The following is a 27932-nucleotide window of genomic DNA, read 5'->3' as shown; positions in this document are numbered from 1 at the left end:
GCTAGGCTGGGCCACGAGGACTCGCACAATCCGCCCCGGGAAAGGGACGGACACTTGGAATCATGGGACTTGTAGGGTTTAGAGGGGTGTCAAAACATATTATTTAAATGGTCATCTTATTATTGTTAAACACTTAAATGTATCCTTATAATGCATATCATTCCTCTAGTACAAACAGTTTTTATCATTACCATTATTACAAAGTCCTTTGTAGTACTGTCTAGAGCTTGCCGATCTTGTGTCTCGGTTTTCACAGTGATTTGTGTAGAACTTTTATAAACTCTGTGCATAACATGCTGATTCAACATCAGAAATTACCCTTTTTTACCAATCAAATGCACATTCAATATAACATATGTTGCCTTTGCATTTAATTGGAGCAATGTAAATTTGAGGGATTTTGTTTTGGATCAGATATGGAAAGCCAAATATTGCATTGCTGTGCACAGAGAAATGCACACATTTGGGAGGGGAGTCAAAGGGAGTTATGTTTGGAACAGAGCATGTTGAGTTAGGGAGCCTGCTGTTCCATAGCAATAGTCAGATGCAGCTGCAGGCCTTTCCTGAAGCAATATTTCTCCCTTGACATATGCCCCCAATGCTTTGTTTTGCTGTGGGTTATCTGGGAAAAAACTTGATGTGGTTTTAGTCTCTACATGGGGTTCTCCCCAATGTTAATGAGCTTTGCATACTAAAGATACAGCATCTACAATACATGATGTGAAGTCATGTTGATTCCACACCCTTTGCCTATTCAGACGGACTTGTGAAGTAATTGTTCAATGAACCTACTTACAATCTGCTTTTAGTGTGCAGTCAATTACTAGAGTCATATTGTCAAAATTATAAAAGTAAAGAAGTTTATTGTAGCACAATACACAAACTCAACAGTGACATTACCTCACAGAGTTCTCTATGCTCTAGGTTATATGATTTAAGTCTGAAAAAAATTAATTTACTTAAATTTGCCCTGTTCAGTGAAATGTGTTTTACAAATGCGTCTGGATTTAGGTTAAAACAACCAAATGTAACATTTAGCTCTGGAAATGAACCAGTGAACTTGTCCTTTTCTGCTTTAATTCAAACACAATGTAACACAAAAAACATAAAGTTACAATGGAATCACACAGACAATGCAGGTTTGTCAAGAAATCCATCATGTGAGAGATTAACATTAATTTTGTGCACAAGGAAATTGTTATTTTCACTGCAGATTTAATTCTAATCTGTTTTTGCGCTGCCAGTAACTTCATGTATTTAGACAAGACAATTGTTCTGGAGCCTATAACTTTTGTTGTGTTCCCCCTACTGGTCAATATATTCCATATCTCATAAAATTATAGAAGGTAAACAGAAAAACATTTCTGAAAGATCAGGCAGATCTCAGCAAATAACAACCATTTATGTCAATGTTTTTCAGTACTTTTTTTCAATTCACTCATTTCATATTTTGTTCAATTTACTCATTTCCCATTAGTACAAAATAATCAAATACATAAAAAACCTATTGGTTATACCTCATGTGGATAGCATTTTTTTAGTTTAATGTGTAATTAAAAAAAATGATAGTGCCACCACAATATATGTCACAAACTGTCGTGTGAACATTCAGTTTCATTTTATCATAGATTTTTTTCTGCTGGAGCCACCTCAAGGAAAAGCTGGAGGAAGACAGTCAGTTTATTCAGAATGCCAGGGAAGATTTTGAAGTGGATGAAGGGCACATAAATGATGATGCCACTGAAGATGAAGAGGGTCACGTACAGGTACTCAATCTGGGGGTCATCGATGATGGGGGCTAAAACAAGAAACACAGCAACCAGCAGAACCACAATGGGAAGGATAATGGGAACCTGAAAGAGGAGCACATGCATGTAATTAATTAATTTGGTTATTATCAAAATATCTAATGAGGAAGAAACCACATTTTGGTACTTATTAATTTAAGAAAACACAATTTGATACAGAATACGTGGCCTGCATGACAGTGCTGCTACCTAGTGGTTGAACAGAAATCATTTCTTCATGCAAACTTTAATCTGTATTTTTCATGAGCGTGTCACAATTTGCACAATACTTACAAATATGATATATATTTTTAATCAGATAGATAAGACGCAAGTGAGCTCTAAGCTGCAAAGAAGTGGACCAAACTTTGCAAGTGCTACTTACTTTGTATGGCCGGGGGAGATCAGGTTTCTTTATCTTGAGATACAGCAGTCCAGATAAGGTGATGCCATAAAAGAACCAGGCTGTGAAGCTACATATAAATATATAATTATTGTATTGACTTGTGGTAACAAGGTCAAGGTAATTCAGCTAATAAATACAGTGTTTTGCTCTATTAGTCATAAAAATTAGTAGCATCTACATGCACATTTGTTACATACAAATTCTGTTCGTGTATGCTGCATGTAGGACTGATACCTGAAGTAGTTAATGATGCTCTGAAAGTCACCAGGAATCAAAACGATAAGGGAGACTGCTGTGGTAAATATAAGGGCTGGGGAAGGAGTGAGGCGATGCACATGGGCCATAGACAGTATATCTGGCTGGAATAAAAGGGAGATAATAACAGACAAAAGAGTGAAAGTTGTTTTAACTAAAATGCTGATTGAGTTGTGTCATTTTTTGAAGATGATTTTTTTACCATGTGTCCCTCTCTGGCTGCCACAAAGCACACCCTCCCCCCACTGAAGAATGAGCCATTCAATGAGCCAAAGGCTGACAGTGCAGCTGCCACTGACATCAGCCACCCCCATCTGCCAAGCACTTTATTCCTGTAAACATATTGCATGTAATTTGTGGTACCCCACCAGTTCAAGGGTATACCTTTCTTCTGTAATCTGTTAAACACGATTAATTATGTATTTAGCACATTTTGTTACATAATTTAGTTCTTCAGTGACATACAGTACTGTGCCAGATTTAGTTAGGTGTGGAAAAATGCTATAAAATAAGAATGCTTTGAAAAATGAAAGCGTTAATTGTTTGACCTCCTCAATTAACGAAATGCATTGAATGAACAGAAGAGAAATCTAAATCAAATGAAGAGTTTGTGCGGCCACCCTTTGCCTTCAAAACAGCATTAATAATTCTAGGTACGCTTGCACACAGTTTTTGAAGGAGCACTGCTTGTAGGTTGAAACATCTTGGAGAACTAACTAGAGATCTTCCTGATGGTATTGCACAATGTATAAGTATTAACCCGTATTTCTTAGAATTAAGGACACCATTAATCGTGATCAAATCTCCAATTCCATTTGTAGAAATGCAGTCCCAAACCTCCACTATGCTTAACTGTTGCCTGCAGACCCTCATTATTGTGCCACTCTTCAGGCCTTAGGCAGTCAAACTGATAGCTAGAGCAAACTATTTAAAAATTTGAATCCTCAGTCCAGTGCACATGCTGCCACTTTTTGCACCCCAATTCAGCGCCAATGATCAGGCAACATGTGCAGCGTACAAGCTATATGATTTAGATTGGGCTTACTAGACATGAAGTGAGTCAGGCTTGAGACCCAATAACTGAAGGAGGATGCCAGGTTGGCGCTGATTAAATAGGACATGAATCACCTGTCACAGTTTTCCCATTCCCATCACATGATGCTGACAAGGAGCATCATGTGACACTGCTAGACATCTTCTGATTTGAAGGGAAATTACTGCTGTCTGTATTCCTGGCTGAGTACTGCTCGTCAACATTGCCCATTTCTTTGTGCTTCCTCAAAAGAGTTTATACAGCACATCTTGAAACCCTGCTTTGTCCAAAAAAGACCTTACCTTCACAGCTAAATGACTATTTTTCAATTTAAATGTTTTTAGCACCTTTTTGGTATACCTGATTGATCATACACCTTAATATAGCATTTTTCACACCTTCCTGAATCTCCCCTGGGCAGGCAAAGTACTTTATATGTAAACAAAATGAAAATATACATTTAAACCAGACAGTACTTTACCCCCATGTAACAGCAACTGCAGTGGACGACATAATCTCACGTGGGGTCAATACAGCCAGGTAGCTCACATTGACCAGGAGGTAGAGGGCCGTTACCATAGGCATGGCAATCATTACTGCTCTGGGCAGATTCACCTGTTAGCAAAAATGGGACTGTAATGAAAACAGTGAAATCATTGCATCTGTGCATGCCTTTTTTGCACATTGAGTTGTTGCATTGAGTTTAGCGAAACATCATGTACATATTATTATTTTGGAAAAATCTAATTTTGGAGCTTATTTATGAATATTGGACCAACGTGCCTTATATGTGGGGTAGGAATGTATGGAACCTTAATGTTCACTGTAAGGCAGTGGTTCCCAAATCCAGTCCTTAGTGTTCAGTTGGGTGGTAGTGGGTAACACACTCACCTATGAACCAGAAGACCCTGGTTCAAATCCCACTTATTACCATTGTGTCCCTGAGCAAGACATTTAACCCTGAGTGTCTCCAGGAGGACTGTATGTAAGTCACTCTGGATAAGGGCGTCTGATTAATGCTGTAAATGTAATGTTCCAGTTCCAGGACTTGGTAGAACACAATGACCTTTGCTGTGAACGACCTTTAGCATTTAAATGTGGCTGAAGTAACGTCAAATGTTGTATCAACGTCAAAAAAATTAAACAAAGTCTTTATAAAGAACTTTATGTTAAATAGTCTCCAATTAAACATGTTTTCTTTAAATTGTCATGATTCTTTAGTTTTGTATTTTTACTGCCTATTCAACAATCAATCCGAATGGCTTTTTATCTTTATAGTCATCGGCAACTCCAGAAAGTTATGCATATATGCTGGAAGAGCAGTTTGTATGATAATTATTTCTAGGCAGTTTTCATGGGGCACTGGTTGGCCTAGCGGGTAAGGAAGCGGACCCGTAATAAAGAAGGTTGCCAAACCGCCAAGGTAACACTGAGGTGCCACTGAGCAAAGCACCGTCCCCACACACTGCTCCCCATTCATGGCTGCACACTGCTCACTTAGGCAATGGGTTAGATGCAGAGCTTTGTATGCTGCAGTGTTTCTCAATCACTTCACTTACTCAAAGAGCTGAACAAATCTGGTGCATTTGATGAAGATTTTTGAGTAAATGTGAGCCAGTGGTATGCAGTTATGGTCAACTTTTACATTGCCAATAAAACAGGTTGGATTGCGAATAAAATTTAATCGCAAATGGATTAGTAACTTTTACTCGCATGTTCTTTTTGTGCATATTATGCAAAAGATTGTCCCTGGACGTGATATTTCAGGAAAACTGATCATCTTGGAACACATTTCACAGGACAGGGGGTCCCAGAAGCAACAACAGAAAATAGGCTGATCTTACCTCAGGTTTTTTTAATTCTTCTGTTATATTATTCAAGTTGTTCCAGCCAGCAAATGACCAGAGGCCCTGGTATAAAGCCATTCCTATAGGGCTCACTGCCAACTGCGTGTTCTGAAAGGCAGTCTCTGTATTCTGCAGGGATCCGAAGTTCCCCTGAGCCAGGGTCACCACCCCTCCAATGGCTATGATCAGTAGACCAACCACCTTGGCTACCATGAACACCACTTGAATAGCCATAGTGAAGCGCACATTCAAAATGTTGGCAATGGATACCACCAGGATGCTGGTCACAGCTAAACTCTTCACCACCAGCTCAGGAGGCGTACATCCTGGGTAAAATGGTGCCACAGCGTATTCTGAGAAACTGAGTGCTATTGCTGTGACGCCCATTGGACTCAGCACTAGCACAAACGTGAAAGCCACAAAAAATGCAGGAATTGCTCCATAAATTCTAAGGATGTAGATAAAGTCACCTCCCGACTCCTTGATAATGGTGCCCAACTCGGCGTAAGACAGAGCTGCAAGGGTAGACACTGTTCCACACACTGTCCAGATCACCAGGCTTGCACCAGGGCTTCCAACGTTAGCCAGAACATACTGGGGTGACATGAAAATCCCAGATCCTATGACGATTCCCCCAATCAGTGAAATGGCACTAACCAAACCCACTTCCCGTTTCAGGTTTAGTTTTTCAGTTTCTGAGCCTTTCATGCTGGCGACTAATGAGAGATTGTGCGCTTCTGAGAGGTATTCTGCTAATACTCCAAGACCCACAGGTGTAGAAATATGAGGTGCAAAGTCCCTGGTAAATATTAACTTACTGATATGATGATGTCCAGTCTTACAAATATGTATTTAATTATTGTTTACGAGTAAATGTACATTTCAGGCAAAGCACTTGTATTGATTAATATAGGCATGACAATATTCTTTTGTAATTTTGCTCATTATGTCATCTAGTTAATTAGAGACTGATGCCTTTTTAATTTGCGCATTAATGCTGACATGATTTGCATTTATTGTTTTCATTAAATTGCCTGTAGATTATTTAAAAAAAGCCAGAGATAATTATGAGATGAGGAAATTTTGATCAGTTCTTCACATTTTCATTTTGGTTTAGTTTAAACAACAGAAGGTAAAGTAGGTATATAAGCATCATATTATCTTGGATAGTCACTGATGTCTAAAGTTGAACTGTGTCGGCCACTCCAGAAAGTTATGCATATATGCTGGAAGAGCAGTTTGTATGATAATTATTTCTAGGCAGTTCTCATGGGGCACTGGTTGGCCTAGCGGGTAAGGAAGTGGACCCGAAATCAGAAGGTTGCTGAACCGCCAAGGTAATACTGAGGTGCCACTGAGCAAAGCACCGTCCCCACACACTGCTCACTTAGGCAATGGGTTAAATGCAGAGCTTTGTATGCTGCAGTGTTTCTCAATCACTTCACTCACTCAAAACAGCTGAACAAATCTGGTGCATTTGATGAAGTTTTTTGAGTAAATGTGAGCCAGTGGTATGCAGTAATGGTCAACTTTTACATTTCCAATAAAACAGGTTGGATTGTGAATAAAATTTAATCGCAAACGGATTAGTATCCTATTCTCACATGTTCTTATTGTGCATATTATGCAAAAGATCATGTCTGGGCATGTGATATTTCAGGTAAATTGATCATCTTAAAACACATTTCACAGGACAGGGGGTCCCAGAAGCAACAACAGAAAATAGGCTGATCTTACCTCAGGTTTTTTTAACTCTTCTGTTACATTATTCAAGTTGTACCAGCCAGCAAATGACCAGAGGCCCTGGTATAAAGCCATTCCTATAGGGCTCACTGCCAACTGAGTGTTCTGAAAGGCAGTCTCTGTATTCTGCAGGGATCCGAAGTTCCCCTGAGCCAGGGTCACCACCCCTCCAATGGCTATGATCAGTAGACCAACCACCTTGGCCACCATGAAGACCACTTGAATAGCCATAGTGAAGCGCACATTCAAAATGTTGGAAATGGATACCACCAGGATGCCGGTCACAGCTAAACTCTTCACCACCAGCTCAGGAGGCGTACATCCTGGGTAAAATGGTGCCACAGCGTATTCCGAGAAGCTGAGTGCTATTGCTGTGATGCCCATTGGCCTCACCACCAGCACAAACGTGAAAGCCACAAAAAATGCAGGAATTGCTCCATAAATTCTAAGAACGTAGATAAAGTCACCTCCCGACTCCTTGATGATGGTGCCCAACTCGGCGTAAGACAGAGCTGCAAGGGTAGACACTATTCCACACACTGCCCAGATCACCAGGCTTGCACCAGGGCTTCCAACGTTAGCCAGAACATACTGGGGTGACATGAAAATCCCAGATCCTATGATGATTCCCCCAATCAGTGAAACGGCACTAACTAAACCCACTTCCCGTTTCAGGTTTAGTTTTTCAGTTTCTGAGCCTTTCATGCTGGCGACTAATGTGAGATTGTGCGCTTCTGAGAGGTATTCTGCTAATACTCCAAGACCCACAGGTGTAGAAATATGAGGTGCAAAGTCCCTGGTAAATATTAACTTACTGATATGATGGTGTCAAGTCAAATCTGTTTTTAATGATTGTTTTCAAGTAAATGTACATGTACAAAATTCTTTTGAAATTCTGCTCATTATTTCATATACTTAATTAGAGACTGATGCCTTTTTAATCATGCTGACATGATTTGCATTTATTGTTTTCATTATATTGCCTGTATCTTATCAAAAAAATAAGAAATAATCATGAGATGAGGAAATACTAATCAGTTCTTCACATTTCTATTTTGAATTGGTTTAAACAACAGAAGGTAAAGTAGGTATATAAGCATATTATTATCTAGGATAGTCACTGATGTCTAAATTTGAACCGTGTCTGTGCAATATGAAGTCTTTCAAGACTTGACTCAGGATGCACGCTCTACATTAAAAAACAAGTAGTAGCTGGATTTTGTAGCAACTTAAGCTTGTTAACAGTTCAACTACTTCTGGGTAAACTGGGTTGGCACCCTTTTTTGCAGATGTGACTTGTTTTTGTGATTGTACGTTGCACTGTATAATGGGGTCGACTCTATGCTGGGGCAAGAGGGGTAAGTGCCTCTTTAAATCAAACTTTCAGACGTTCAGAAAGAGAATTAAAGATTACACACAAACTGAATATGGACAATATTTACTACAGTAACTGAAAATCTACTGGAAAAGGCACAAATTAGATGACAGGTTTTTGTGCAGATTCTCTCTCACTTTCCTCCCAGATAAACATTCAATCGCTGTTAGAATGCAAATGTGTGAAGTTTCACAGGTGGGAAGACAAGTGTGATTTTAGATTAATGTGATAATTCCTCGAGTCTGGCCGTATCGCAGCTTGGTTGTGAAGTGAAAGTGAAGTGATTGTCATTGTGAAACACTGCAGCACAGCACCGGCGCACACAACAAAATGTGTCCTCTACTTTTAACCATCACCCTTGGTGAGCAGTGGGCAGCCATGACAGGCGCTCAGGGAACAGTGTGTGGGGACGGTGTTTTGCTCAGTGGCACCTTGGTGACTCGTGATTCAAACTGGCAACCTTCTGATTATGGGGGCTGCTTCCTTAACATTTACATTTACATTTACAGCATTTATCAGACGCCCTTGTCCAGAGCGACTTACAATCAGTATTACAGGGACAGTCTCCCTGGAGCAATTTAGGGTTAAGTGTCTTGCTCAGGGACACAATGGTAGTAAGTGGGATTCGAACCCGGGTCGGTTCATAGGCGAGTGTGTTAACCACTAGGCCACCACTGCCCCTGGAAAATTTGAAACTTTCACAACACTCCCCTCACCAGGAATTGAACCGGGGTTGCAGCGGTGGAAGCGTCGAAACAAACCACTACACCACTAGGGATGCTCAATGCTATTCATTTAGAAATAAATGCTATTTCATTTACATTTAAGGCATTTGGCAGACGCCCTTATCCAGAGCAACTTACAATGTGCTTTCAAGTTACCATCGATGAAGGGATCAGTTCCGGTTCATTAGGACCCCCAACTATGAATACAATCTTTTTATTCACTCTGTTGTAGATTCTGTATATAAGTTAGACAATAAGAAAGTTACAAGTTAATCTAAATATTCTTTAAAGAAGTTAATTCCACCACCGAGGGGCCAAGACGGAGAAGAGTCTAGATGAATGTCTTCCTTTTACCTTCAGAGATGGAGGGACCAGGCGAGCAGTACTGGAGGCTCGGAGTAAACGAGGTGCAGTGCGAGGTGTAATAAGGGCTGTGAGGTAGGATGGTGCTACTCCATGTTTGGCTTTGTAGGCCAGCATCAGTATTTTGAACCTGATGCGTGCAGCTACTGGGAGCCAGTGGATGGAACGTAGCAGAGGGGTGGTGTGGGAGAATTTCGGAAGGTCGAAGATTAGTCGTGCTGCTGCATTTTGTATGACTTGTAGAGGTCGGATGGTACATAGAGGTAGACCATCTAGAAGGGAGTTACAGTAATCCAGTCGTGAGATTACTAAGGACTGAACCAGTAGTTGGGTGGCCTGGGTTGACAGATAAGGGCGGATTCGTCTGATATTGTAGAGAAGGAATGTACATGAGCAGGAAAGACTGCTGATGTGAGTCGAGAAAGAGAGTTGGTTATCTATTGTTACTCCAAGGTTGTGGGCTGTTGTAGAAGGAGAGAGGTGTGAGTTGTCCAGGTAAATAGCAAGATCCTGATGTGGTGAAAAATCTGCTGGAATGAATATTAGTTCAGTTTTGGTGGGATTGAATTTGAGGTGATGGGCTGCCATCCAAGACGAGATGTCGGTTAGACATGCAGAGATTTTGGAAGCAGCATGTAGATCAGAGGGAGGAAAAGAGAAGATGAGTTGTGTGTCGTCGGCACAGCAGTGGTAGGATAATCAATTTTATAAATTGTAATTTTATACATTTTATAATTTTATACATTATACAATTATAAATCGTAAATTTATACAAATTTATACTTTAATTATGGAACACCAGAGATAAATTTGGGGTTTAGCATCGTGTAATATTTTGCGTTTTTTTTTTTTAATTGAAAGAACAGAACAGAAAGAACTATCGTCTGTAGTTATCATTGTTATCTGCAGCACACTGGTTAGACAATGCCTTATCACTCTAGAGTTGTAGTATAAGTGTGTTTGTCACCTGATATGGCCCTTCACATCTGATTAGATAAAGTTCATCAAATATGTAATGTGTAACAAACTGTAAACTTTGCATGCAATTGTTCCAGTCTAGTATATTCATGTTGAGCAAAGAAACTCCACAGCGCCTCTACAGTTTCCTGATTGTAAAGCTGTGGCCGGGTATGGAACTGCAGGAATCACTTCCTAGTATGAAGCCATTGAAGATGAAATGTCTCTTCCACTCATATGGAATTTTTTTTCTTGGGGTAAGAATACAAAACATAAGGCATGTTAAACTTTTCACCAGAACACTGCGTTTTGTCATGTCACACAGTACACAATATCTAACTTGTATTTGATTAAACTTGATTCTGAATCGTTTTTTTTTTCTACACCACAAATGCTTGATTAAATAGGGTGAAGAGATGTCATAAACAGTTTGTGGTTATAATATTTGTTACAAGCTTGAATAACAATACACAATACATATTTTCAAAACAATGTCAAATATATTTACATATAGATGTACAGTTCAAGCATATTTCTGGCGAACATTAAATCTACATCTTGAAAGACAACTTCTGAAAATGAGATCTTCTTACCTCTGGTTTTTTTACTTCCTCTGTCACATAATTCAAGGTGGCCCAGCCAGAATAGGACCAAAAGCCCTGGTATAAAGCCATTCCAATGGGTTTCACTGCCAGCTGTGTATTCTCAAAGGAAGTTTCTATGTTCTCCAGATGTCCAAAGTTCCCTTGTGCCAAGCCCACTAGCCCACCAATTGCTATAATAAGCAGACCCACTAGCTTGGCCACTGTGAACAACACCTGAATTCTCATTGTTAAACGCACATTCAGAGTGTTAGCTGTAGCCAAGGTCAGAATGCTGGCCACAGCCAAGGTCTTCACCCCCAGCTTAGGTGGTGGGCATCCTTCGTAAAATGGAGCCATGGCATATTCTGAGAAGCTGAGTGCCTTGGCAACGATGCTCATGGGTCTTGTCACAAACAGAAATGAGAAAGCCACAAAGTAAGCAGGAAACGATCCAAAGATGCGAAAAATATATATGTATTCACCTCCAGATTCTTTGATGATAGTGCCAAGCTCGGCAAAAGCCAGTGCCCCCAGCATGGACACTATACCACATACTGACCAAATCACAAGACTGGCACCCGGACTCCCAGAATAAGCCAGCACATACTGTGGGGACATAAAAATCCCAGAACCTATAATTACTCCTCCAGTCAAACAGACTGCATTGACTAAACCCAGTTCCTTTTTCAGCTTGAGCTTTTTTGTGCCAATGCCTTGCATGTTGAGCCTTGCATCTAATACCTCAGCAGTCATTTCTTCTACTAATTTATAAAGACATGGTTTATGAAAACTGGAGTTTAGGGGCAAAGTCTTCAGTAAATATTAACTTTTTATGATGCTTACTGATTGCCAAAATGTCTTTTCAGCAGAGCTTATTTGACAACCCTGTTTGTGTTTTACAAATCCAGTGGTCTTAAAAAGTGACCTATTTGTAAAGCTTTTGGCCATGATTTTTCAGCATTCAACAGTATCGATTTTCATTCGATTATTTATCAGTTTTTGTCTTTTTCTCATTAATGTAGATACTTTAGTTTACATTTACAGTCACAGGGTGATGTTCAGTCATGGAGTAAGGTATAGATTGCATTATTTAAGCATTTCCAATATAATGAGAATAATATTTTAATGACCCCATTCCTTTGTATTTTCAGAATTTAAGGTGACAGCTATATTTTAAGTCGAATGCAAACACTACTGTTGAATACGGTATACGGCAGAATGCGGCACAAAACAAAGGTTCACAATGAATATCAAAGGTCAATCACAGATGTTAACAAATTATTAGGATTAATTGTGTATAATCACAAGCTGTATTTTAGGACTTGAATTACTAAAAATGTTCCTAGGGCACTTGCTGTGCAAAATATCCCAACCACTACCCGGTGTCAAAATGTAATTATTGCTCTGAGTACATTATCAGTACAAGCTACCTGAAATCATGCTTTGGGCTTGTATTGAAGCCAGTGGCACAGAGATTATCTTAGTCAAATGCAATACAAGCTTATTATTATTAACAGGAAACACAGCACAAACCTTTCTAAGCACAATGGTTAATAATGGTTAACAATGAAGTTAAAAGATCAATCATCAGTGTTAAGAATGAAATATCCAGATTAATTCCTACATTTCACGAACAGCAGCTAGGCGTGAAAGTGGATTGATCGCCATTGTGAAACACAGCACACAGTGACACAAAAAAACATTTCCTCTGCTTTTAACCATCACCCTGGGTGAGCAGTGGGCAGCCATGAAAGGTGCCCGGGGAGCAGTGTGTGCGGAAGGTGCTTTGCTCAGTTCTGGATTTGAAACGACAACCCTCTGATTACGCGTCCATTTCCTTACCTGCTAGGCTACCACTGCCCCAAATTATTTGAGTGACAAGAAAAGAAAGTAGCATCAGAATGTGCGGAGACTTGTAGTCTTGTGTCAGTGCAATGCAAATTCAATCAACCGATTAAAAGATAAATAAAATATTCCCAACCTCTGGATGACTCAGCTCTTCTGTTACGCAATTTAAATGGTTCCAGCCACTGAAAGACCATAGGCACTGGAAGAAGGATATTCCAATAGAGTTTATATGTAAATTTGTTCCCTCAAAGGAGTGCTGTAGGTTAAATGTACATGTTTGAACTAAAAAAGGCAAACCTCCAACAGCGATTACAAGCAGGAAAAAAATGTTTGCTGCTAAAATCAACACATTGAGTTTGATAGCAAAGCGGGTGCTCAAGCAGTTCATAGTAGCCACAGTTAATATCGCAGCAGCTGCTAAACATTTCACAGCCACTTCAGGTGCAGGGTCGTCCTCGTATAATGGTGCCACAATGTTGATGGCAAAGCTTAGTGCTATCCCAGACAGGGTGGTAGAGGTCTGAACCAAAACATTTGAGTAAATGAACAGAAAAGCTGCAGGCTGGCCTGTCGTGCGCAGAATGTAGATATAATCTCCTCCAGACTCACAGATGACAGTGCCCATTTCTGCATAGCAAAGAGACGCTATAGTGATCAAAAGACCAGAGCAAGCCCAGATCACCAGGCTTGCCCCTGGACTGCCAATATTTTCCATCACTGAATGAGGCGACATAAAAATCCCAGAGCCAATCATACTGCTGGCGATGATGGAGGTCCCACTGATGAGCCCAATTTCACATTTCAGCTTCAGCTTCTCCATCTTTCCAGACATGACTAAACCAGTGTAAAGAGCTGTCTTGCCATCAGTTTGTAACTGAAGAGAAGCTAGAGGTTTGTTTTATTTTATGGTGAAGTCACACCTGAGGTGGACTGGCACCCCTGTACTGCGCCCGGCTGCTCCAGAAGCCACTACCGTGAATAGGATTAAGCAGTTATGGAAAATGAGTGAGTGTCAGAGTGAATCACACCCACTACAGTTAATTCAGTTACCAATTTCAATAAATTTTGATACATTTTTCATTCAATGAATGAGCATTTGGCTATTCAACCACCCATCCACATAAATTAAAAAAATGATTCATCAGACAAGACAACCTTTCATTGTTCCATGGTCCAGTTCTTATAGTAATATGATGGCTGTAGACATTTTTGGATGAGGACACGGGTCATAATGAGCACAAAGTCTGGGTTCTGGCTAAACAGTCCCATACTGAACAAACTCATGTACTGTGTGTTCTAACACCTATCCTAAAAGATATTAACTTTTTTTCAAATGTTAGCTTTAGAAGGCATTCGTTCGAAGTTGTCAACACAGACCAGGCTTCAAAAAAGTTCAATCAAGTTTTTATTCATCCATAATTTCCAATAACCCGGGTACCTCCAGAACACCTTTTTCTACCATTACTCATCTCATCTAGCCACAACCGCTGCAATGAATTCAGCTCCTTTTAAAATAAGATCTGAACAATCTGATCATCTCTTACTACTCCTCCTATATCTACACTCTACTACATTCACCACTGGTTCCAATGTTCTGTTAGAGGTCTGTGTGAAGGAGGTTCAGGCCATTGTTAGGACCATGAAACCCTCTATGTGTGTGTGCTCTTGACCCTTTCCAAACAACCTTGGTCAAGGTAAATTGATTTACCTCGAAATTATTACCCAATCATTCTAGTCTCAAACTCTTTATTAAAAAAACAAATCTGGACCCCCAAACTACAGGACTATTTCTAACATTGCCTTCCTTGCAAAAGTTTTCAGTTGATCTTCAAGGACACCTGCATGACAATAACATTTTGGACAAATTTTAATCTGGTTTCGATTCTGCACACAGCATGGAAACAGCCTTGATCCGGGTCACAAATGACATGTTGACTACTGCTGATCATGGTTTCATCCTTTTTGATCTGGCAGCAGCGTTTGATACATCTCACCCCTTAAAAAAAATTGCAGGTTTTAATGGCACCAGTGGTTTCAATCATACCTCACAGATCTGATTTAGTCTCCATTGGACATTCTAAATCACTGAGTCATCCTGTCACCCGTGGTGTCCCTCAGGGATCAGTTTTGGGCCCCCTTCTTTTTAATCTATACATGGAACCACTTGGACACATCATCAGCATCTACGGGATATCGTTCCAATGCTACACGGATGATACTCAACTTTATATGAAGCTAGATGATAGTCTGTCTGGCGCAACATTCACTCCATCGGCTTTAGGTATCTGCCGGGATCACCTACAAGTTCTCCATTCTTACATACCAATGTCTGCATGGTAATGCTCCACCATATTTAAAAGAAATATTGATCCTCCAATGTCACTAACACTCTCCATTCTACCAACACCCACCTTCTCAACCCTCCTTAATAGGGCCTTTTCCAGTGCAGCCCTGTTATTTACAAAAAATAATTTATCTCAAAAATTGCTCAAATTCTTACACTTACATTTTTTTGTGCTTCAAAAGTAGCAACAAGGACAAAAAACTTGCTATATAATATATCCCAGTGGTTGCCTAGCTGGGGCAATGGTGGCTTAGTGGGTAAGGAATAATCACGAACCGCCAAGGTGCCACTGGGCAAAGGAGCCTCCTGCTCATTTCATGGCTGCCCTTTCATGGGTGCCCACTGTATACCAAAGGTGATGGGTAAAATGCAGAAGACAAGATCGATGAACATCTCAGCTCATCTGCCTTGGCCCATTAACCCCTGCAATACCCTGCACCACTACAGTTTATATAAGGACTTGGTTTTGTTCTCGTATGTGCTGGTTATTGTACTTGCTATATGTATACATGCTGATTCATGTGCCATATCCAGTGAATCTCTGATTCCTGTTATTTGTTCATCCCCTTGATCCCCTTGTTTTGTTTTAGATGTTAATAAATTCTCTTTTGGTTGAAAACTTGTGCTTGGGAACTCCAACCCCTGTCTTGTGACAGCTACAGTAGGCTAATAATTTAAAACATATATCAACAGGAACAACACTGGAAGTCTGTAGAACGATCTTAGAAGAGCAGTGTGTGCAAGATGACTCAATAAATTTGCAGTTTACTTGAAACTTCTCCAAGAAAGATTTAGAAAACCTTTATCTGACTGATAATAAAAATGTACACAGTTTTACAAATAATCCAGCTTCTGGGCTTGCAGGTGACAGTGTATTTCTTGGTGTCGGTCCCAAGCATGGGTAAACGGGAAAAGTGGTGTCAGGAAGGGCATGTAGCATAAAACGTGTCTAGCATGTCATTTGTGCAGACAACCAGAGTGGTTGATCTGCTGTGGTGAAGGGGGAACAAGAAAGATATTTAAAAATGTAATATTTTAACAGTGTGGACACATAACTTAAAAAAAATATTAGTTATAGTTACTTCTTTCAAAAAGTAACTGATTTAGTAACTGAGTTACAGCATTATAAAAGTAACTAATTACCAGGGAAAGTAACTTAAAACGTTGGTTGGCATGTCTCCGTCGCCTCCTTTTTTTAAGCAAGACTCAAGTTAGCTGGGTTTGTGCTGCTATAAACTCCATGGCCACTAATTTTGATGAAGCATGTGATGATGAGAGGAGCTTCATCAGATTTGAATTGCTCGTTAGCAACGTGGATAAAGACAGTTCCAGGGCATAATGTAAATGGTGATAATGGTGTTTGTATCTCCTCTGTAAAACATGCTAATTTTGAACATGCCATAGCTGGGCCTTTCCTGCATGTGTGTGTTTGTGTAAAGACTCGCCCACCTCTGCCTCTGGTTGGTTTACTGTGAAGTTTAACTCAATCTTAGCTAATCATCATCACTTATGCGGTTGTCTTGCCCCTCCCCTCACTTCACATCAAAGAAAAGAAAAAAGAAAACATTTTATTTTAGTCAAACCCATTTCATAATTAAGACAAGGTTATCTTATTATCACTCAGCGCTGGCCCTAACAAATTTGGAGGCCTAGGCAAGATTTTGCACCACAGTAAATTCCACTACTAGTGTAGTTATACTCACCAGAAACTGAATAGCGTTGTATTGGAAATTGTTTTATTTAAATAAACAAATTGCAAGTGTAAAATACTTGAAATACAAAAAATGTTAACTTGACGTTAACACTTAAAAAAATGACCATCCCCACGAGTAGCAGGTACAGGTTAATTAGACAGGGGGCTCTCATTTTTTGAACAACAAAACAACAGAAGGTAAAGTAGGTATATAAGCATCATATTATCTTGGATAGTCACTGATGTCTAAAGTTGAACTGTGTCGGCCACTCCAGAAAGTTATGCATATATGCTGGAAGAGCAGTTTGTATGATGATTATTTCTAGGCAGTTCTCATGGGGCACTATTTGGCCTAGCGGGTAAGAAAGTGGACCCGTAATCAGAAGGTTGCCGAACCGCCAAGGTAATACTGAGGTGCCACTGAGAAAAGCACCGTCCCCACACACTGCTCACTTAGGCAATGGGTTAAATGCAGAGCTTTGTATGCTGCAGTGTTTCTCAATCACTTCACTCACTGAAACAGCTGAACAAATCTGGTGCATTTGATGAAGTTTTTTGAGTAAATGTGAGCCAGTGGTATGCAGTTATGGTCAACTTTTACATTGCCAATAAAACAGGTTGGATTGTGAATAAAATTTAATCGCAAACGGATTAGTATCCTATACTCGCATGTTCTTTTTGTGCATATTATGCAAAAGATCATGTCTGGGCATGTGATATTTCAGGTAAATTGATCATCTTAAAACACATTTCACAGGACAGGGGGTCCCAGAAGCAACAACAGAAAATAGGCTGATCTTACCTCAGGATTTTTTAACTCTTCTGTTACATTATTCAAGTTGTACCAGCCAGCAAATGACCAGAGGCCCTGGTATAAAGCCATTACTATAGGGCTCACTGCCAACTGAGTGTTCTGAAAGGCAGTCTCTGTATTCTGCAGGGATCCGAAGTTCCCCTGAGCCAGGGTCACCACCCCTCCAATGGCTATGATCAGTAGACCAACCACCTTGGCCACCATGAAGACCACTTGAATTGCCATAGTGAAGCACACATTCAAAATGTTGAAAATGGATACCACCAGGATGCCGATCACAGCTAAACCCTTCACCACCAGCTCAGGAGGCGTACATCCTGGGTAAAATGGTGCCACAGCGTATTCTGAGAAACAGAGTGCTGTTGCTGTGTTGCTCATTGGCCTCACCACCAGCACAAACGTGAAAGCCACAAAAAATGCAGGAATTGCTCCATAAATTCTAAGGACGTAGATAAAGTCACCTCCCGACTCCTGGATGATGGTGCCCAACTCGACGTAAGACAGAGCTGCAAGGGTAGACACTATTCCACACACTGCCCAGATCACCAGGCTTGCACCAGGGCTTCCAACGTTAGCCAGAACATACTGGGGTGACATGAAAATCCCAGATCCTATGATGATTCCCCCAATCAGTGAAACGGCACTAACCAAACCCACTTCCCGTTTCAGGTTTAGTTTTTCAGTTTCTGAGCCTTTCATGCTGGCGACTAATGTGAGATTGTGCGCTTCTGAGAGGTATTCTGCTAATACTCCAAGACCCACAGGTGTAGAAATATGAGGTGCAAAGTCCCTGGTAAATATTAACTTACTTATATGATGGTGTCAAGTCAAATCTGTTTTGTAATTATTGTTTTCAAAATTCTTTTGAAATTCTGCTCATTATTTCATATAGTTAATTAGAGACTGATGCCTTTTTAATTTGCGCATTAATGCTGACATGATTTGCATTTATTTGTTTTCATTATATTGCCTGTAGCTTATCAAAAAAAAGGCAGAAATAATCATGAGATGAGGAAATACTAATCAGTTCTTCACATTTCTATTTTGATTTGGTTTAAACAACAGAAGGTACAGTAGGTATATAAGCATATTATTATCTTGGATAGTCACTGAGGTCTAAATTTGAACCATGTCTGTGCAATATGAAGTCTTTCAAGACTTGACTCAGGATGCACGCTCTACATTAAAAACAAGTAGTAGTTGGATTTTTGTTTGCTGGAGCTCTTCGCAACTTAAGATTGTTAACAGTTCAACTACTTCTGGGTAAACTGGGTTGGCGCCATTTTTTTTCTGATGTGACTTGTTTTTGTGATTTGTACGTTCCAAAAAAAAACTATTTACTATTCATCTCCACTACAAGTGCTACACTGTATAATGGGGCCTCTATGCTGGGACAAGAGGGGTCAGTGTCCAAAGTTCCCTTGTGCCAAGCCCACCAGCCAACCAATTGCTATAAAAAGCAGACCCACTTTTTTAACTAAAAAAGGCAAACCTTCAACAGCGATTACATGCAAGAATTTTTTTTGCTGCTAAAATCAACACATTGAGTTTGATAGCAAAGCGGGTGCTCAAGCAGTTCATAGTAGCCACAGTTAATATCGCAGCGGCTGCTTAACATTTCACAGCCACTTCAGGTGCAGGGTCGTCCTCGTATAATGGTGCCACAATGTTGATGGCAAAGCTTAGTGCTATCCCAGACAGGGTGGTAGAGGTCTCAACCAAAACATTTGAGTAAATGAACAGAAAAGCTGCAGGCTGGCCTCACAGATGACGTTGCCCATTTCTGCGTAGAAAAGAGATGCTATAGTGATCAAAAGACCAGAGCAAGCCCAGATCACCAGGTTTGCCCCTGGACTGCCAATATTTTCCATCACTGAATGAGGCGACATAAAAATCCCAGAGCCAATCATACTGCTGGCGATGATGGAGGTCCCACTGATGAGCCCCATTTCACATTTCAGCTTCAGCTTCTCCATCTTTCCAGACATGACTAAACCAGTGTAAAGAGCTGTCTTGCCATCAGTTTGTAACTGAAGAGAAGCTAGAGGTTTGTTTTATTATATGGTGAAGTCACACCTGAGGTGGACTGGCGCCCCTGTCCTGCGCCCGGCTGCTCCAGAAGCCAATACCGTGAATAGGATTAAGCAGTTATGGAAAATGAGTGAGTGTCAGAGTGAATCACACCCACTACAGTTAATTCAGTTACCAATTTCAATAAATTTTGATACATTTTTCATTCAATGAATGAGCATTTGGCTATTCAACCACCCATCCACATAAATAAAAAAATGATTCATCAGACAAGACAACCTTTCATTGTTCCATGGTCCAGTTCTTATAGTAACATGATTGCTGTAGACATTTTTGGATGAGGACACGGGTCATAATGAGCACAAAGTCTGGGTTCTGGCTAAACAGTCCCATACTGAACAAACTGTCATGCAGAGTGTGTTACCCGCTTGGCTACTACCACCCACATCACCCCCATGCTCCGCTCACAACACTGGCTTCTGGTATCGGCTAGGATCACCTACAAGATCTCCATTCTTACATTGCAATGTCTGCATGAGAATGCTCCACCATACTTAAAAGAGCTATTGACCCCCCAATGACCCTCACACACTCTTCATTCTACCAACACTCATCTTCTCCACCCTCCTAAATAGGGCCTTTTCCAGTGCAGCCCTGTTATTTTACAAAAAAGAATTTAGCTCAAGAATTGCTCAAATACATAAACAAGAACAATGATATATCACAGTGGTGGCCTAGCTGGGGCAGTGGTGGGTAAGGAATAATCTGAAGGAATCATGAACCGCCAAGGTGCCACTGGGCAAAGGAGCCTCCTGCTCCTTTCATGGCTGCCCTTTCATGGGTGCCCACTGTATACCAAAGGTGATGGGTAAAATGCAGAGGACAAGATCGATGAACATCTCAGCTTATCTGCCTTGGCCCATTAACCCCTGCAATACCCTGCACCACTACAGTTTATATAAGGACTTGGTTTTGTTCTCGTATGTGCTGGTTATTGTACTTGCTATATGTATACATGCTGATTCATGTGCCATATCCAGTGAATCTCTGATTCCTGTTATTTGTTCATCCCCTTGATCCCCTTGTTTTGGTTTAGTTGTTAATAAATTCTCTTTTGGTTGAAAACTTGTGCTTGGGAACTCCATCCCCTGTCTTGTGACAGCTACAGTAGGCTAATAATTTAAAACATATATCAACAGGAACAACACTGGAAGTCTGTAGAACGATCTTAGAAGAGCAGTGTGTGCAAGATGACTCAATAAATTTGCAGTTTACTTGAAACTTCTCCAAGAAAGATTTAGAAAACCTCTATCTGACTGATAATAAAAATGTACACAGTTTTACAAATAATCCAGCTTCTGGGCATGCAGGTGACAGTGTGTTTCTTGGTGTCGGTCCCAAGCATGGGTAAACGGGAAAAGTGGTGTCAGGAAGGGCATGTAGCATAAAACGTGTCTAGCATGTCATTTGTGCAGACAACCAGAGTGGTTGATCCGCAGTGGTGAAGGGGGAACAAGAAAGACATTTAAAAATGTAATATTTTAACAGTGTGGACACATAACTTAAAAAAAATATTTGTTATAGTTAATTCTTTCAAAAAGTAACTGAGTTAGTAACTGAGTTACAGCATTATAAAAGTAACTAATTACCAGGGAAAGTAACTTAAAACGTTGGTTGGCATGTCTCCATCGCCTCCTTTTTTTAAGCAAGGCTCAAGTTAGCTGTGTTTGTGCTGCTATAAACTCCATGGTCACTAGTTTTGATGAAGCATGTGATGATGAGAGGAGCTTCATCAGATTTGAATTGCTCGTCAGCAACGTGGATAAAGACAGTTCCAGGGCATAATGTAAATGGTGATAATGGTGTTTTTGAACATGCCATAGCTGGGCCTTTCCTGCATGTGTGTGTTTGTGTAAAGACTCGCCCACCTCTGCCTCTGGTTGGTTTACCGTGAAGTTTAACTCAATCTTAGCTAATCATCATCACTTATGCGGTTGTCTTGCCCCTCCCCTCACTTCTCATCAAAGAAAAGAAAAAAGAAAACATTGTCTTTAAGTCAAACCCATTTCATAATTAAAACAAGGCAAGATTTTGCACCACAGTAAATTCCACTACTAGTGTAGTTATACTCACCAGAAACTGACTAGCGTTGTATTGGAAATTGTTTTATTTAAATAAACAAATTGCAAGTGTAAAATACTTGAAATACAAAAAATATGAACTTGACCTTAACACATAAAAAAATGACCATCCCCACGAGCAGCAGGGCTTAGACAGAGGGCTCTCATTTTTTGAAGACAGGTAAGAGTGACATTCCACTAAACCCCACCACTATCACTGTCTCAGGATTGAGGGTGTTTCATTAGTAATTTCATTATTAGAGTTGTTGTTATTAATTGCTCAGACTTGTGAAAAAAAAGATTTGATACATCACACAGACAAATTCATAAAATGATTTAGACTTTTTGGAGAGAGAAATGATTATAATGTGAGAATATGTCAGTTACCCTGTGGTAATGTGTTAAACATGTGTTGTCAGTGAACAGGCTCATTCAGTATTTAAAAACTCCTGCTAATTATCTGGGCAACATTCTCTAACTGTAGTCAAGTTTGTATTAAACAAGTTGTGAATTTGTTTTAACATTAGAACAGAATATAACTGAAGTGATAATTGGAGCTCCTATGGATTGGGTCACTGACATTTTCAGATGATTTTTGTTTGTAGCAGAATAATGCAAAGAATTCCAGGATGCGTTTTCAATTGATGAAGAAGAAGAAGTGAAGTGATTGTCACTTGTGATACACAGCAGCACAGCACACGGTGCACACAGTGAAATTTGTGTTTTTAACCTATCACCTTGAGTGAGCAGTGGGCAGCCATGACAGGCGCCCGGCGAGCAGTGTGGGGACGGTGCTCAGTGGCACCTCAGTGGCACCTTGGCGGATCGGGATTCGAACCGGCAACCTTCTGATTACGGGGCCACTTCCTTAATCGCTAGGCCACCACTGCCCCAATTGTGGTTGTGCTACATTTTACCCACATACAGTACTGCTACTTTTTGATTGATTATGGTGTAGAACCTTTTTTTTTTATTGGTTGGTAGGAGACAGGCTTTAGGTCTCCATCCAGCAGTGCTTGTTTCCTAGTGAGACGCGGCTGTGCCTCCGGATGGGAGATACAGGACACAGAACCGGGGTATAATAATGAAATGAAACAAGAGGAAATAATGTCTCGTTCCGCCAAATCACCTCCTCCTTTATCACTCTTCTTTTAATCACTCCATCCTCCCATTCACTCCATGTATTTTAGAGAGTAACAGTTGTCACATTTTTTGCCTTCTAACCACCACATATTTCAACTATTCAACAAATATAACTAATTCAACCTCCTTCCGCTCATCCCCCTATGCTCCACTTCTTGTTTTCATCCCTCCATCTGTCCATTTTTAGCCTTTCAACCATCACGTTTCAAATATTCAACCAATGTAACTAATTCAACCAAATTTAGCCTCCTTCAACTCACCCTCCTATCCTCCACTCTTCCATTGCATCCCTCCACCCTCTCATTTATTTTTTTTTCAGAGCAACAATGGTCACACTTTCAACCAACGATCAGCCATTGGGGGGGCTGTGGAGGAAGGGACAGTGCCAGCGTCAGGGGGAGGACAGGGACTACTGCATCAGGGACACATGGAAGACTGCGCTAATACACATGGACCAAGGAAGGGAAGGGGGTTATGCCATTGGTTTGATGTGACGTACCATCATGAATGGAGCGACAAAGTGGGGTCCCATCAACACCTGATCCTCCCCTTGCCAATGTCCTTGGAAAACAACCAAGTGGGCCGGTGACCGGTGATCAGAGTTCTGGGAGGAGAAAATGTTCTAATTGCGGGCCAGTTCTGTGTGGAGGACATGGCATACGCATGTCTCAGGCATTGACAAACAGCAATATCTGAGGTATTTCTGGACTTCCTGGTTAAATTGACCAGTCTAGCTGTTGGCCTGTGGGTGTTGACTGTGACCCCTAGCTGATGCCAGAACTGTATCCAGAACAGTCACCAGAACTGGGTGATTAATTGGGGCCCACGATCTGAGAGGAGGCCTACCGGGGGTCCATGGGTGCAGACAACCTTCCTCAGCGTGATTCCCGCTTACTGGTTGGCCATGGGAACCGTTGTGAATCTGGTTAGCTTGGAGAAAAGAACCATCATGGTCAAAATCACAGTTTTACCTTCCCATGGAGGTAGACTGGTGATGAAGTTTAGCAAGACATGGGACTAGTACCAAAAAGGGAGGTACAAGGGAAGAGCAGTCCTTTGAGGCCATTGGGTCTTGGCCTTATGAGCTGCGCAGAATGGCACAGTTGTCTACAAATTGGTGGACAACGGCGGTAAGAGGGGCCACCAGAAGATCCAGAGAATGACTTCCTGGGTACAAGTGCAGCCGGGGTGACCAACAGGGAGGTGACAGACTGTAGTGAGACTGTGGGAGCTCTCCGATAGCAGGGAATAAGAAGGCGCAAGGATAAAGTTTCTGGTCCGTCAGGCATCGCTTTGACAGATCCACCTCCACCCCCAAGTTGGAAGTGTCCAGCACCACAATAAATGGTATCTGGAGGTTTGGCTGCATCATGATGGGTATGGTTGTGAATCACCCCTTGAGGCATGTGAAGGCCTGGTAGGTTTTTTTCTTCTGAAGGAACATAAGCAGGGCAGCGTGCTGGCTGTAATTGTGGATAAACTGCCTGTTGAAATTGGTAAACCTCAGGAAATGCAGAAACAATGGGGATCCAACTTTTGTTGGATACATGGCAATGTTTCCTGGACTGAGGAGGAAGCCCAGGAAGGAGGTGTGGGGGTATGAAATGAGAAGTTCTCCAGCTTTACATACAGGGAATCTCCAGTAGACATTGGATGATCTGGAGGACATGCTGCATATGAATGGAGAGATCCAGAGAGAAGATTAAGATATCATTGAGGTAGACAAACAAAATCCAGTTAAGGTATTCATGAAGGACGTTGTTCACCGAGACTCCGAAGGCTGCAGGGCTGTTAGAATGGCCAAATGGCATTATCAGATACACATAATGGGTGTAATGAGTGGTGGATGAGGTCATGGACAGCCGAAAAATACCATTGGCCAGAGAAGTGTGGATGCAGTCAACCATGGTTGCGTGTTTGATGGGGGACATAGAGTAAAGCCTGCTCCTTGATCATTGCATGGCCAAGGAGGAGGACAAGTCCTGGGCTAGGTCTTGATATTCGCTGGGAATCTGGTGCAGGGCAGGGTCAGAGTCTGTTGGGGCCATGGCCGAGACCACCAACTACCTGGCCATCCAGGGATGAGACAGACTGTCTGCCCGGGGAGGGGCAGTGATGATGGTTGTGATACTCTGGGCGAGGGTCCCATTCGTGTAATTGAGGACAGGCTGATGCACTCAAAGCCAAGGGTAGCCAATGTGGTCCTGGGGGGCATGAATGAGAAAAAATGATGACTTTATCATCATGTAGGTTGAGAGTTCTGAGGGCCCGTGTGGTTCCTGAGCCAAGGGGATAAACATCCAGGGCATCTATCTAATACAATGAATGTATTTCCCTGTATGGCCAATGTGGGGAAGTTGGGTGGGGCACTCTATACAGTAATGGCCACCCTTGCAGATATCCTGTGGTGTGGGCAGTGGGAGCAAGCACTGTGCACTGTGATGAAGCTATGCTGGGAAGGTGGTGTGCACAGCGCCGCTCCATGGGAGAATAAATAGTGATAGAACAGGCAAAGTTCGTACTAGGGTAATCAGTCCATATAAGGGCTCGTGCAGAGAAGAGGGGTCAAAACAGGCAAGGGTAGTTGTCCTTAAGTCCATCACTATGCCACAACTCCATTACCATGTAATTCGTTCATCCGAATGAGCACGCTGGAGCCTTGGTCAGGGGGCTTGAACAGGGTCGGGAAGTGGGAAATCGAAACAGACACAAGGGTAATCCACATGTTGAGGTCCGGGGGCAAACAGGGTCAAAACCAGGGTAACAGTTAAAAAAACATGATTAGCACATCACAACATGAAGAATATGAATGAGTGGCATCTCTGTGCGACACTACTGCTTCTAGTCATCCCTTTTTGTAGGTGGTCCTGCGTGCCCCCTGTTGACACAGCAAACATGTGACACTTTTCCAAACTCCCCAAAACTCTCCAAAACAACTCCCCAGCTGATTCAAAATACAATTGCCAGTGTTCTCACTAGCATAGATGTTGTGGCACTATTACTGATCTTTACGGTGTGAATTTAGGTCTTCATTTTCATATTTAATTTGTTTTTATCTATTGTAGCAATTAAACTAGTGGAGTGTTTAATACTTTCAAATATGTATTTTAATTTGCCTTTCCTCATTTGAAAAGCAGTATGTATTCCCTTATGGCATTCAGAACCTCATTATAAGTAAATAAACATTCATGTCATCACCAAGAGCAAAATGTAAAGTGTAGCAATAAAGCATGTGAACTCATAAACACCTGTACATAGCAAATTCTGTTTCATAATTTAGACCTGTCCATTAAAAAATTTGTTTCAAGTCACCACAAAGTGTCATACACACAGGAAGTGACAACAAACGATGTGGCAGCTATAGTGACTTCTGTGCATCAATGAAATTCAGCACTTTGTAGCAACAACAGGCTAAATAACCAGTTTCAGTGGGTTAAACCGTAAACATATCGGTATTAATTACTCCCTGAGAGACTTCAAAGAATCTGTCTAAATTGCTATAGAAAAGGGCATCTTTTCTATACAATACATGAAGCAATGGGAGATGTGTGAACTTAACTTAGCCACAATCAAAATAGTTAAACACAGGATGAGGAAGCTCTAGGTCATGCAATGTGTTATTGCACAAACCAACTGCTACATACATACCAAACAGAATTTTTTTTTTTACATAACAAAATTTGTAAAATATTTACAAAATTTTCACAGTCAACTCAAACAATTAAGCAATTGCCAGAAATATGAGGATAATAATGTTCAGTACCTCTGGATGCTTCAGTTCTTCTGTAACATAGTTCAGATTGTTCCATCCATCATATGACCAAAGACACTGGTAGAAGGCCACCCCTAAGGTACTTATACCAGCCGATGTTCCTGCAAAGGAATTCTGAAGACTGACTGTGCTTCCTTTGTTTAAGTAAACCATGCCTCCAATTGAAATCACAACCAAGGAGAAGATTTTTGCCACCAAGAACAAGACATTGACTTTCATGGCAAAACGAACATTCAGGCAGTTCACTATAGCAACAAGGAGGATGACAATGGCTGCTATACATTTCACAACCAAATCAGGTGCGTGGCAGTTTTGGTAGAATGGTGCAGCAGCGTTAGCAGCAAAGCTCAGCGCAACCCCTGTCATGCTGGCCGGTCTCACCACCACCACAGATGTGAAAATAAACAGAAAAGCCGCGGGCTGGCCTGCCGTGCGCAGGATGTAGACGTATTCTCCTCCAGAGTCGCGGATGACAGTGCCCAGTTCCGCATAGCAGAGGGATGCTAACGTGGTCAAGAGACCACAGCAAGCCCAGATCACCAGGCTGGCCCCGGGACTGCCAATATTTTCCATCACTGACTGAGGCGACATAAAAATCCCGGAGCCAATCATTGTGCTGGCAATGAGGGAGACCCCGCTGATCAGCCCCACATCAGCTCTCAGCTTCAGTTTCTCCGTCTTTCCAGACATGACTAAAGCTGCAGCACAGGCTAACAACTGTTACTTCAGCCACTAACTACCTGGAGAGACGCTGTAATTTACAACAGGACAAAAATCACTCCCACTAGTGAGTTAATAATTACAGGTTGAAACGCTGTGACGCGATCCTTAAAAATATAGCTGCGGCAGAGTGAAAACTCAGCGTTGCAGGGCATTCATGGAGCCCTCCCTACCCCCAAACTCTCCATCTGCCTCAAACAATTCTCTGACCTTTCCCCCAGTATTCCGATCTTTTATCCTGTGTGCTGCTTGGCGGTGCTTATACGAACCAAACTGAAAGTTTATTTCAGTTTATTTGTTCAAAAGGCCTTTATCTTTATTGCCACCTTTCCAAGAGCCACAGTCACTAAACAAGACTATTATTGTGCATTA

At 41.3% G+C, this 27932-nt stretch overlaps 2 protein-coding genes and 1 pseudogene across 5 annotated transcripts; all 3 read right to left on the bottom strand.

The window, feature by feature from the left end:
- Positions 1-837: 837 nt before the first annotated feature.
- Positions 838-27573, bottom strand: LOC114797212 (b(0,+)-type amino acid transporter 1-like). Of its 4 annotated transcripts, none has more exons than XM_028992152.1 (6): positions 26832-27573; positions 3963-4096; positions 2651-2780; positions 2428-2552; positions 2173-2260; positions 838-1853 (listed from the first exon to the last, which is right to left on the bottom strand). In XM_028992152.1, exons 1-6 carry the CDS (start codon positions 27528-27530, stop codon positions 1623-1625), a joined length of 1407 nt encoding a protein of 468 aa, XP_028847985.1. In that variant the 5' UTR covers positions 27531-27573; the 3' UTR covers positions 838-1622. The 4 variants fall into 4 exon arrangements, with proteins under 4 accessions (XP_028847985.1, XP_028848074.1, XP_028847899.1 ...); XM_028992241.1 differs by lacking the exon at positions 26832-27573 and adding an exon at positions 17763-18200; XM_028992066.1 differs by lacking the exon at positions 26832-27573 and adding an exon at positions 13057-13831.
- On the bottom strand, positions 4086-7203 carry LOC114797638 (b(0,+)-type amino acid transporter 1 pseudogene; annotated as a pseudogene).
- LOC114797699 (b(0,+)-type amino acid transporter 1-like) lies at positions 10375-13046 on the bottom strand. The gene is made up of 2 exons (XM_028992741.1): positions 11085-13046; positions 10375-10742 (listed from the first exon to the last, which is right to left on the bottom strand). The coding sequence occupies exons 1-2, from the start codon at positions 11826-11828 to the stop codon at positions 10725-10727; spliced, it is 762 nt and encodes a 253-aa protein (XP_028848574.1). The 5' UTR covers positions 11829-13046; the 3' UTR covers positions 10375-10724.
- Positions 27574-27932: the final 359 nt, after the last annotated feature.

The sequence above is a fragment of the Denticeps clupeoides genome, chromosome 1 (genome assembly GCF_900700375.1).
Source record: "Denticeps clupeoides chromosome 1, fDenClu1.1, whole genome shotgun sequence".
Lineage (NCBI taxonomy): Eukaryota > Metazoa > Chordata > Actinopteri > Clupeiformes > Denticipitidae > Denticeps > Denticeps clupeoides.
Note: the sequence above shows the minus strand (reverse complement) of the source record. Positions and strands in the feature narration are given on the sequence as shown.